Source organism: Acipenser ruthenus, chromosome 47 (genome assembly GCF_902713425.1).
Source record: "Acipenser ruthenus chromosome 47, fAciRut3.2 maternal haplotype, whole genome shotgun sequence".
Taxonomy (NCBI): domain Eukaryota; kingdom Metazoa; phylum Chordata; class Actinopteri; order Acipenseriformes; family Acipenseridae; genus Acipenser; species Acipenser ruthenus.
Genome location: NC_081235.1, coordinates 7,426,230 through 7,438,187, shown reverse-complemented (window position 1 = coordinate 7,438,187; position 11,958 = coordinate 7,426,230). Strand labels below are relative to the sequence as shown.

At 45.7% G+C, this 11,958-nt stretch overlaps 1 protein-coding gene across 1 annotated transcript; it reads left to right on the top strand.

Annotated features, from left to right (window-relative positions):
* Nucleotides 1-2,094: 2,094 nt before the first annotated feature.
* LOC117401452 (tRNA modification GTPase GTPBP3, mitochondrial) lies at nt 2,095-11,720 on the top strand. The gene is made up of 9 exons (XM_059014090.1): nt 2,095-2,629; nt 3,144-3,394; nt 3,978-4,064; nt 4,669-4,871; nt 5,894-5,966; nt 6,823-6,966; nt 8,078-8,243; nt 9,151-9,444; nt 10,103-11,720. The coding sequence occupies exons 1-9, from the start codon at nt 2,559-2,561 to the stop codon at nt 10,332-10,334; spliced, it is 1,521 nt and encodes a 506-aa protein (XP_058870073.1). The 5' UTR covers nt 2,095-2,558; the 3' UTR covers nt 10,335-11,720.
* The last annotated feature ends 238 nt before the right edge of the window (nt 11,721-11,958 follow it).

The following is an 11,958-nucleotide window of genomic DNA, read 5'->3' as shown; positions in this document are numbered from 1 at the left end:
TAGAAAACGAGGAATTCAAAGAAGGAAAACAGGACGGGGAGCCCATGAGGTTAGTCTGGGGCAGGCATTATAGCAGCGCTTTCTTTAAAAGAATAACGAACTTGATGTCATGTTCTCAGCCTCCCTGTAAGGGAAACCTGATACCCGCAGACAGGCTTCTATTATAGGGCTATTAACATACAATTAAAGAGCTTCAAATTACATCGGCCTTATTGTGATGTTTACAGTCGTTGTTGAATGCAAGTCTGTGGTAAGGTGCTGGATCAGGAGCTGCTCTTCGGGTCTGGCTGACTGCCATAGACCTAAGAGTCATTATAGAAGCCAGTGCCATTACTGCACATCGGTGCATTGCCAGAAGAGTTCATGAAGACGCCTTGGTTAATCTAGCCTATGTTATATATGTCTATGGAAGGCAACTAGAAATTAAAAAAAACAAACAGTATTCAAGTAATAGAAATAAGATGCGCTCATAATCAAATTGTAAGGAGATGGACATTTTTTTTTAATTTTTTTTATTTTTGAGATGCTTAGCATTTACCATGTGCCATCTCACAAGTACGATTATTGAGAAATACTGCAAATGTTTTGCATTCGGGTCTTGTCATGCCTTTTATTTCCTGGCTGCAGTTTGAGGGAGCAGGCTCCAGCGTGCATTCTGCTGACTCAGCAGTTTACACAAGGCCGCTGCAGTGAGTTCTGCATCATTTACAGACAGTACCGTGTGTGTGCGTGTGTGTGTGTGTGCGTGTGTGTGAAAGCACTCTGAAGCACTGCCGCACATACACGCTGACATGCACACCGCACTGCAGGCCAGCGATCCACTGACCCTGTAACACTAACCCACACCTCTTCACACGTGCTAAAAAAAAAAACAGTACCGTGTACAGCACTGATACTCCATTCGATTCGTCATGGGGCAGCAATCAGGGGGTATGTAACAAGGAGCGGATTTAAATATATCTTGAAAGATTTAAACAACTGGTTTAATAAACCAACAACCAGACCCGGCGACAGTTACAAATACACTTTCAATTACAGCAGCATTGTTTGCTGGAATTACAATCACAATGCGATTTTGTACAATTACAAAATTATGCTTAAAAATAACATGGTGTTCTGTGTGTGTGCTTGGTCCCAAGTATTGAATATATTGAAAATTATATCGCCTGTTTTAACCCACTCAGATCCTTTGCTTAATAAACTGTGGTATCCCTGAACATATAATTGCTCATTTTAATGTTGTCAATGTAAGCCAGCTATTTAGACACGTGGTGGAGATGCATTGACTAGACATGAATATAAACTCATTTTACTATGGTTTACTACAGTTTGTCTTGCTATACCGCACTAAACTTTCCGTTAGGTGTAAATGCCCAGCGCCAGACTAAGATGAGACTGAAGCTGAGGTCAGAGAAGGACACAGCGAATAAATAAATTACATGTTTCACAGAAACAAGAAAAACAGCTTGCGGTTGTAAGACGCCTGGCAGATTCTTCCGTCTAAATTTAGTATCCCCAGACCAGATCTGTTTATCACAGCTCTCTTCTGCAGGCTCTTTAAATAGTAATCCACAGCCCACCGGCTATGATATGAAGATGGTACATGTAAACAGGTGCAGAAACTACATTTCCCATAATGCAAGGGTGGCAGAGCGTCGCATCACCTCGTTGTTTGTAAAACAAGCGTCTATTAACATGTGCGTGTGCACTGCAAGAAATGGAAAAAAAACGAATGTTATGACTACAAAAATAAATAAATATAATTTTTGATAATAATATGTTTATTTATTATTAATTAGTCATTTAGCAGACGCTTTTATCCAAAGCGACTTACAAAGACGGGTGAACTATGCACCATCAACAACTGCTGCTGCTGCAGAGTTTCTGACTATAGGACCTCGTTTGTTTTACGTCTCATCCGAAGAATGGAGCACAAGGAGGTTAAGTGACTTGCTCAGGGTCACACACACACACACACAGAACTAAAGAACACTCGCTTTGCCATATTTTTTTTTTTTGTCAAATACCAGTACAGTTTCTAGGAACCAATGTCAACAGGAACAAGGAGGGGTCCGTTTTTTTCTGCAGCACAGAGGTATCTGATTGACAACCACAGGCTCCTATCATAAGGCAGCAGGGCGCGGAATCCGAACGGTTGTGAAAAACGAGCCAATGATAGAAAGGCGTGGGGTTTCGTGACAGCCAATTAAATGTTAAGGGTGGGGCTTACACTCCGCGTAAACATGTGAGCTGCTATTAGGAGCGTGTGAAAGGAACGAGAGTTTTAATTTTAGGTTGTAGTTGTGTCTATATAATATTATAATATTATAATATTATAACTCGTGCTTCTGTATACATATTGTTTGTCGTCTAACCGCGCTTATCATAATTCAACATGCTGAAACACAATATTATTACAAAATAACAGAGAACACTGGAGTTTAGATGTACTGAAATGTGATCTTACTAACGAGCCACTGTGAATGGTGATATATATGTGCTCTGAATGGGATTTAACTGTATTTGAAACGTAACACACACCTGCTTTATTGGTGGAAATGGCTAAAATGTTCAGAATGCTTTCTGGAGCGCTTGTCAGACGCTGTTCGGGTGTCGCAGCGGGGTTAAGGTGTGTTGCTGTTCGTTGTGATATGTCTGAATCAAATGATACACGCAGCGGCGTACAAAATAATGGAAACACCTGCCATAGTATTATTAGTTTGTCGACATTCAGGAAGCTGTTGTTTAAACACATGTACCACGCCTCCGGTCAATTTGATTGAATATAGGCCTTCTGAAAGAAACTTAATAAATTCGACGACAGCGCGGTTTCGTCTAGAAGTCTTTTTCAGTGTCTGCATGAAAGATATTTGAAGACATTTAACAAGACATCTGTTCAAGACTGTCGTCGTTTAATTCATTAAGTTTCTTAGTACAGTATTTAAAATTTTTTTTTAATTTTTTTAGCACTGTTGCGTGTTATGGATGAATATTGCCGTGGAACAGAAATAACACTGCCATTATGTATTTTGATTGAATCCGCCGCTTGGGTTGCTGATGTGTACAGGAATTGATGCCTTATTGAATCAGTCCGGCTGTTACTGAACTGTGAATCCACACTCCTGTTCTGTTCTGTTCTGCAGGTTCGCTCTGAGGCCCCTGTGCAGTGCTCCTGGCCCAGGATACTGCCCCACCATCTTCGCGCTGTCCTCGGGCCACGGGAAGTGTGGGGTGGCAGTGATCAGAGTCAGTGGCCCAGCCTCGGCCAGTGCTCTCCGCAGCCTCGCTGGGATGAAGCAGGCACTCCCAGCCCCCAGAACCGCTGTGCTGCACAGCCTCCTGGACCCCGGCACAGGGGAGCCACTCGACCGGGGGCTGGTGCTCTGGTTCCCAGGTCAGTGATTGAGCAGATCTTCAAAAACAGCAAGCGAAAGACAAAACCGGCAGGGGCTGATTCTCCTCATCACGCTACAGCGGACCCTACCAGCCAGGCTCCTGGTGAGCTCGGGCGGACACCTGCAGCTGGCTCTTGGCTTCCAGAGGCTGGTAGCTCGCTGACATCCGCTCTCGAGTTCCTGGGTGTAGAAGAGGAAGCTGGCTCTGTCGTGGGATCGGAGGATGCCTGCTGAACCTTCAGTTTTCCTGAGCTGTGTGGGGAATTGCTGTGATGAGGGGAAAAAATAGATAAATACATTTTTAAAAAAATGTAAGAACACAGCAAGCGAAGAAGCAAGGAAGAACTGACAGCTGTTGTGCAGTCCAGTTAATAATGTTGTACTATTTAGTTTTGGGAGGGGAGTAATATAATATAATATACACTCACCATTTAAATAGGAATATAAAAATGCCATAGTAAGTCATCGCTCCTGTCACGTTCATGCCTCATGTTGTGGGGTTAAAAATCCAGGGAGGTTGAGGGGAAATACCACTATAGGTTGGTTTCATGCTGGTTTTTCACACTCGCTGCCTCTCTGCAGGTCCGCACAGCTTCACAGGTGAAGACTGCGCTGAGTTCCATGTGCACGGGGGTCCAGCAGTGATAAGCGGAGTTTTACAAGCCCTGGGTAAGAGAAAGAAGGAGGTTTATTATCCTGCTGTTTTGCTGCTATATACTGCCTCTTGAATCCTCTTGCGATGCTATGTCAGGTTTTGGCAGCTAGGGGGCGCTGTAGGATAAGCAGGGTTTTGTGAGTGGGTTTTTTTTTTTTGTAGGCTAGGATAGTATATACTGTCTGATAGTAGGACTGTCGCATCCAGATGCTTGAATATATGTATATACATGTGTGTATATATATGTGTGAACATAATTTAGATCTTATATTTAACATCATGTAATCAAACAAACTACACAATGATATTGCAAAAGTCCAGACACTGTAATAGCAGTACAGTATTTCATGTTAGATTTTGAAATGTCACATTTTAAAATGTGTCAGTGTATGGAAAACTACAAAGTGGGTACGTAACTCAATATGTTAACGTAACATTATTCAGCAGGTTTCATTCGACTTCATGAAGCAACGTTACTTAGTTCTATAGAGTGATGCGACACTTTTGTAGCCGGAATTGGCATGTGTGCGATTGAGCAACGTGAGTCCGGGTTGATAATGTGTGCCTGCAGAACGGAGAACTCAAAAGCAAACACAAAACCATTTTACTTTCCCAAAGGAAGCCTGCCCGGCCTGCGCCCCGCTGAAGCTGGGGAGTTTACTAGACGTGCCTTCCAGGCGGGGAAGCTGGACCTGACTGAGGTGGAGGGGCTGGGGGACCTGATCCACGCTGAGACGGAGGCTCAGAGGAGGCAGGCCCTGCGGCAGATGGCTGGAGACCTGGGGCGACTGTACCAGGGCTGGAGCCAGGCCCTCACGCGGGTACAAGCACTACAGTCAGGCACACCATGAGAGCTTCCCAGCACAGCCCTGCGAGCGCACCTAGAGGCTGGTTTGTACTCTAGTGGTGCAGTCATCCCCGGGGGCGATTTCATGTGTTCTCAGCTCTGGTGGTCACAAGACTGAAGAATTAATCTTTACTCTTGAACTGAACACCATCTTGCCATTGGAGGCTCTCAAGCAGAGACTGACAACTAATCAATCTCAAAAGAGCTGGGTTCAAAGCCAGACCTCATTTTATCAGTACCCCTTTAGAGACAGGGATGGAAATAAGACTCCTATTGCATAGTGGTTTCACCATTTCCAGGTGTCATACTACGAGCTTGATTAGCCACAGTGTATTGGTAACAAGCTCAGGTGTGTCTAATTATTAAACTCATGGTAAAACCAGGAATGGATCAAACTGCTATGCAATGGGAGTCTTATTTCCATCCCTGAGGCATCTCAATGAATTCGTTGCTGTGTCGCCCTGGTAATAACCCCTGGAAAGCTGGGCTGCTGTTCAGGCTTGTCTCTGTCTGGCCCTGCTCGGGTGGGGGGGTGCAGTTTAGATCCCTAGTCGAGGAGGCAGGATATCCTGTCTTGAGTGCGGGTTGAGAGCCGGGGGGGGTGGGGGGGGGGGGGGTGGTTTATTCACCTCTTTGTGCTGCAGTCCCGTCCCAGCTGTAAAGCTGCGTAAATGCTGACCCTCGCCGTGGCGCAGATGGAATCTAATTCAGGCTTTCCTGGGGAAACCGTTTCCAAAAAGCAGCTCTGTTTTGATTTATTTCCATGAAAGCCTTTGATTGCGGTCTGACTAACCGGGTTGCTATTCGCTTGATGGGAACGTGGAAAATGTTTTATTTTTCATGAACTGCAAGGTGACGGTTTGGATACTGTGTGGAAGCCAACAGCTGACTGTTGCTTTTTGCAATTGCACGTTTTGAATTTAAATAGATGGGGAAAGCTTTTCACAGTGAATGATGCTGGTTTAAATGTACTTCCCTATTTTATCCCTATTTTAGAATCTGGCTCACATGGAAGCGTTCATTGATTTCAGTGAAGATGAGAATATTGAAGAGGGCGTTTTAAAACAAGGTATCCTTTCTGTTCTGTGTATGTTACCCCTTATCCAAAAAAAAAAAAAAAAAATCATTCAACACCGTCCTGTTAATCTCCCAAGCCATGGATAACAAATGTAGTCCTCTGTCAGCAGCCTGGCAACTCCTGAGACAAAACAATGCAGAGTGCTTTGTGATTCATGTTCGCATGAGCCACAGCCTTGCTCTTATCTTAATGAGAGTTTTTCCTTTGTGTTCTGTCAAGAGGAAATGCACTTCAAAAGTTTCATTGGACCAACGGATAGTCCTGACAGACCAGAAACAAGCAAATATGAACATGCAAGAAACAGCCGTCTCTCAGTCTTCTGAATAGTCAATCCTCAGTCTTTTAAATCTGTGTAACACTTCAAGAAACCTCTTAGTCCCGCAGGCAGTCGTTTTGGCTGCCCGCCGTCATATCACACCAGAAAACAGAAGCGTGCGTTTACTGGAATAAGAAGAGTCTTGAAGTTTGAATTTATGAAACTGAGGCCCGACAGTCGCTTGTATTTTTCTTGTTGTTTTTCCACATTTTTTTTTATCGTTACTTAATCATTTCCTGTATTCTTCAAATGTTTTATTTTAACTTTTGTATTGTTATTATTTATTGATATTATTATTATTTATTGTTAGTTACTACTTTTTGATATTGCAAGCTTCTTTCTGTTTTAACTAACATATTAAAGCTCTTTGAGGTACTGTCTTATGAAAGGCGCTATATAAATGAATGCACTGAATTGAATTGTGCTGTTTGTGTAAGTCTCCGATGTGTGTCCTGCAGTGAAGCAGCGCTCGCACAGTCTTGGCAGCAGCTCCAGGATTGACTTTGCCCCTCGTGTCTCTGCTCCCCCTAGTGGACGTCTCAGTCGAGCAGCTGCGGGAGGAGCTGGAGGCTCACCTGAGGGACGGGCGGCGTGGTGAGCGGTTACGCAGCGGAGTTCAGGTGGTCATCGCCGGGGAGACCAACGCGGGGAAGAGTAGCCTCCTCAACACCATCTGTAAGGGGGCTTTGCACTGTTCAGACAGCTGCAGGACTGTGAGAGGGTCTGAGGATCATATTCACAAAGCTTTTAACATCGTGCGAAGGGGCTAAGAAAAATAAGAAAAAACATTGAGAGAGAGAGAGAGAGAGAGAGAGAGAGAGAGAGGTGTGTATGTGTGAGAGCTTTATTGCTGATTTCAGACTTTCAAACAATTACAATGCACAAACAGCACAATAAAAACATGTGTGTTTCAAACTTAATCAGCAGCTTACAAAGATCTAAGGATAGTATAAATAAGTCATATCTATTTGTTTATGTGGGCTGAGGGAGAAGCATTGGCAGGAGGTTCTAAGCAATTCCCTGATATGATCTTTAAAACCAGAGAAGGAGAGATTATCAGATTCCATCTTCATGCTGTGATGGAAACAATCCTGTGACTTCGGGAGCTGATGTGTAAAAGATAATTCTCCCAGAGGCGTTCGAACCCTTGCACCAGCCAAATGAACAGAATCCCGAGAGCGTAAGCTACAGCCAGTGCTGGTCTGCCAGAGCAGTCAAATAAGGAGCTGCCAAACCTTTAAAAACCTGAAACACAAAACACCAATGAAAAATCCTCCGGTTCATAGCTGACTTGTGTTAGGACAGCGCCAGGAGAAAGACCTCAGATTGGTCTCGTCAGGGTTGCTGTTGATAGATGGGAAATTGGGAGAGGCTCGGAGAGAGAGCACATCCTTTCTGTGCGAGGAGTTTCAATTGAGCTGTCACGCTGAGATATACATCTTGTGAGTGACCCCCAGGAGAGCCAGGACCTTCAAATCCTGAGAGCCAGGAAACAGAGTCTTAAAGGGGCCTCACAATGGAGGGAAGGTGAGGGGGGGCTCCCTGATCTTGCATAGAGGTTTTCTGAATCAGTTTCCTTTAGCACAGTTATTTTTAAAATTACTAATGGCGCAGCTTTTTTGTAGCCAGGGTTGTTATTGTACATATCTACGCAATCTCCTAGTTCATTTTAAATTGAGAAATAAAGCTACAGTATAAAACAGCTTCAGTCCTAGGGGTGGGGGGTGTTTGACAGGTGACCCTATGCTGGTGCTCACTGTGGGGTCGTTTTCCCGGTCATTACCAGGCCAGCGGCCGGCGGCTATCGTGTCTCCGGTTGCCGGGACGACGCGGGACGTTGTGGAGACGCCGCTGGACATTGGGGGCTTCCCTGTGCTGCTGAGCGACACGGCCGGACTGAGGGACACTGGGGACAGTGTGGAGAGAGAGGGGGTGAGGCGGGCCAGAGAGAGGTGAGGAGGGGAGGGAATGAGGAGGTGGAGGAGCTGGGGAGAGATACAGGTGTGGGGGAGGGGGAGAGTGGCATGTGGCCAACAGAGAGGTGAGGAGGGGAGGGAATGAGGAGGTGGAGGAGCTGGGGAGAGATACAGGTGTGGGGGAGGGGGAGAGCGGCATGTGGCCAACAGAGAGGTGAGGAGGGGAGGGAATGGGGAGGTAGAGGAGCTGGGGAGAGATACAGGTGTGGGGGAGGGGGAGAGCGGCATGTGGCCAACAGAGAGGTGAGGAGGGGAGGGAATGAGGAGGTGGAGGAGCTGGGGAGAGATACAGGTGTGGGGGAGGGGGAGAGCGGCATGTGGCCAACAGAGAGGTGAGGAGGGGAGGGAATGGGGAGGTAGAGGAGCTGGGGAGAGATACAGGTGTGGGGGAGGGGGAGAGCGGCATGTGGCCAACAGAGAGGTGAGGAGGGGAGGGAATGGGGAGGTAGAGGAGCTGGGGAGAGATACAGGTGTGGGGGAGGGGGAGAGCGGCATGTGGCCAACAGAGAGGTGAGGAGGGGGAAGGAAATAGAAAGCTAGGGTCAGTAGAGGGGTGAGAGGTGAGAAGGAGAAGCAAAAGAGAGATGGGAAGAGATCGTGAAAGATGGAGAGGCGGTTAGAGAGTAAGGGAGGCCAATATAAAGTGCATGTTTTTAAATGGGGAAAAATACAGTAATTTTAAAACACAACATTTTGTGTTCCGTTACCCCTTGATTGCAGTAGCATGTGGATTAAATTAGGCTGGCAAGGAGTTCCCACTGTAGGGAGAAGTGCAGTCAACTCATTCAGTGTGGTGGAGAGGGACAGGAAGGAAGGAGACACTGACGTGTTTAATTTGTGAAGCGGCAGGAAGGAGGTAACGAGCGGCTCTTCCTGTCGCCAGGGTGGAGCAGGCGGACCTGACTGTGGCCATGCTGGATGTGGCAGAGGTCCCCGAGGACCTCACGAGGGTGCCCCATTTCCTGCCTGAATACCTGAGGAAGGTCCTAGGTGTCAGCCCGAGACCCTGCCTACTGGTCCTCAACAAAACTGACCTGCTGACCGGAGAACAGCTGGACAGCCTCAGAGGGGTCCTCGCCCGGGCTGCAGGGCTGCCCCCCGTCTGCCTGCTGTCCTGCACAACGGGAGACGGACTGGAACACTTCCTTGGGGTCCTTCAAAAGCAAGTAGAGAGCATGTGAGTGTACTCTAGGACTGTCCTAGGTAGGGTTACCATATGACTCTGTGTTCACTGGGACAGTCTGGGTCAATTCCGGCTTTTCAGCTCGCATCACAATGGTACATTTTACCTGTCTCATACTGTTTCTTTAAGGTTCCAGGAAATACCAAGAATGTTATTTACTTTGATTTGGTATCACAACTTACTTTCACATTCTCACTTGGGAACTAAAATGACAATCATCTGGTTTCACAGACCCCTCCATTAGCAGGCAAGGTTTTCCAATATTAGAGCTCATCTGAGAGCATCTTTAAAGCAAAGCAAAACGCTTGTGTTTACTGTGAGGTTTAACTGAACCCCTATCTGTGTTCGTTCGGTCTTACTGTAGCCTCCTATTAAAAGTGTACTGCAATATACTGTAGTAAAAGCATACCAAAGGTATAATAAGGCATACAAGGTTTGCAGGTAATAAAAAGGCAAATCACAGTAAATACACAGTATCTGTGAAACCAGATTTATTTTGATTTACTTGATTGTGAAGCGCTTTGAAATTGGCTTTGCCATGAAAGGCGCTATATAAAAATTTGATTGATTGATAATCATGGGAGACTGCAAAGGTAAAGCGCAGTGGTGATGTTTTTATAAGAATCCCTGATTGCTTCTGTCTCCCTGTCAGGTGTGGAAACCCCCTGGTGGGCGCCCCAAGCCTGACCCAGGCCCGCCACCGCGCTCACCTGCTCAGGTGCGTGGAGGCGCTGGCACAGTACCGGCACTACCGGGAACTGGACCTGGCCCTGGCTGCAGAGGGGCTCCGCCTTGGCCTCACCAGCCTGGGCAGAATCACCGGCAGGGTGGGTGCAGAGCAGATCCTGGATCTCATATTCAAAGACTTCTGCATTGGCAAATAGGAAAAGCCACTGGCCTGGAGCACATGACCACGGCACGCTTGCACAAGCTGGAAGTGCATGCAGGATGCCAAGCCAGGCGCAGCTTAAAGCTGAGGGTTGCTTATTGTTGAGAGCCCTCAAAGCTGCTGCTCAAAGATTATTATTCTACTTCATTGTCAGCCTTCACCAGTTATTGTTGACAGTGTCCAATAGTCACAGCTTTGACCGGTTTTTCAATAAAAAACAGAAATTGCTTCAATTCTGTTTCGCGTTTTGCTCCCACTGGATTTTCTCTCTAGTCTTTGCTGTTAAAGCAAAGTACTGAACGACACATTTGAGATCAGGGATGGAAATAAGATTGCTATCGCACAGCATTTGCACCTGTGACAGGTTTTACTACAATCTTGATTAGCCACAGCATGTATAGGTAATAACAAGGTGTGCCTTATTAAACTCTATAGTAAAACCAGAAACAGATCAAACTGCTGTGCAACGGGAGTCTTCATTTCTATCCCTGAAGATGCTGGGAACCTGCCACGTAAAGCCTAACTCTCCTCCTGGGCCGCGGCTATCTCGAGGGCAGGATGCCTGGGTGAGGTCAGCTCTGTCCGCCAGCAAAGAATGACTGACTGACTGTCTGGGCTGGATAGAATAACACAGAGTGTTAAACAAAGGATTTCCTGAGGATGCACAGAGCAGTGCTGGAGAAAGAGCTCTGTCACCTGGCTCTCTCGCAGTCACCAGCCAGCACCAGCTTCTCTCACATACGTGTTGTGAATCATTCGCACAGCATCTTCCTGGCTTTCCCCTTGTCAGACGCAGTCGCAGAATAGGAAGCTTAAGACTGGAAATCAAAGTAAAAATCCTGAATGGCATTGTACTTTACAGAGCGTCGAAGTTTAACTGAAAAGGGCCTGTTTTTATAGAGTTTTTTTTTCAAAAAGTGAACTCATATGTAGTATCTTGATATATGGTAAACGGTGGTATGTCAACCTTGTAAATCAATATTCATAGAAAGATGGCTGTAAATACTGCAGAAAGGCTTGTCTGAAAAATACAAATATCCATCTATGTTCTGCAAGTTATGACATTATGGAGGTCAGCAGGGATATATGCTTAATGAAGCATGAAATATTACAACGCTGTTCTATAGACACTTGCGCTTAAACCAGATCTGTTTGAGTGGTGTAATATACATTGGCTCCCACATAATGTTGACAGTTCTATTCTTGCCTGGATGTATAGACGCCGTGTCCGTGACTCAAGTGTTGGGATTTCCGTGTACTAGCATCTATGGGAAGTATTGTTTTCTCTTATAAACAGTGCAGTTTGTATACCTCCCACCCATCCGTCTGGCTTGGATGCCTGACAAGCTGGCTTCTTTAAATAAATATTATGTTCTTTGAGGCTTCCGAGTTGTAAACATTTCAATGCATCTTACCTGGCCTTTATCTTGTTTAGAGTATAAAAGCAGTGTTTACCTTTATGATGGCGTCATTCACTTCAACTTCCTCAGTACATTTACTTTCATCCAACAAGTATTGGTACACTGAGGTGGTGTTACAGCTATGGCCAGAAGTCGAATGAAACCTGCTCAATAATGTTACTCTTAATATACTGAATTACATACAGCTTTGTAGTTTTC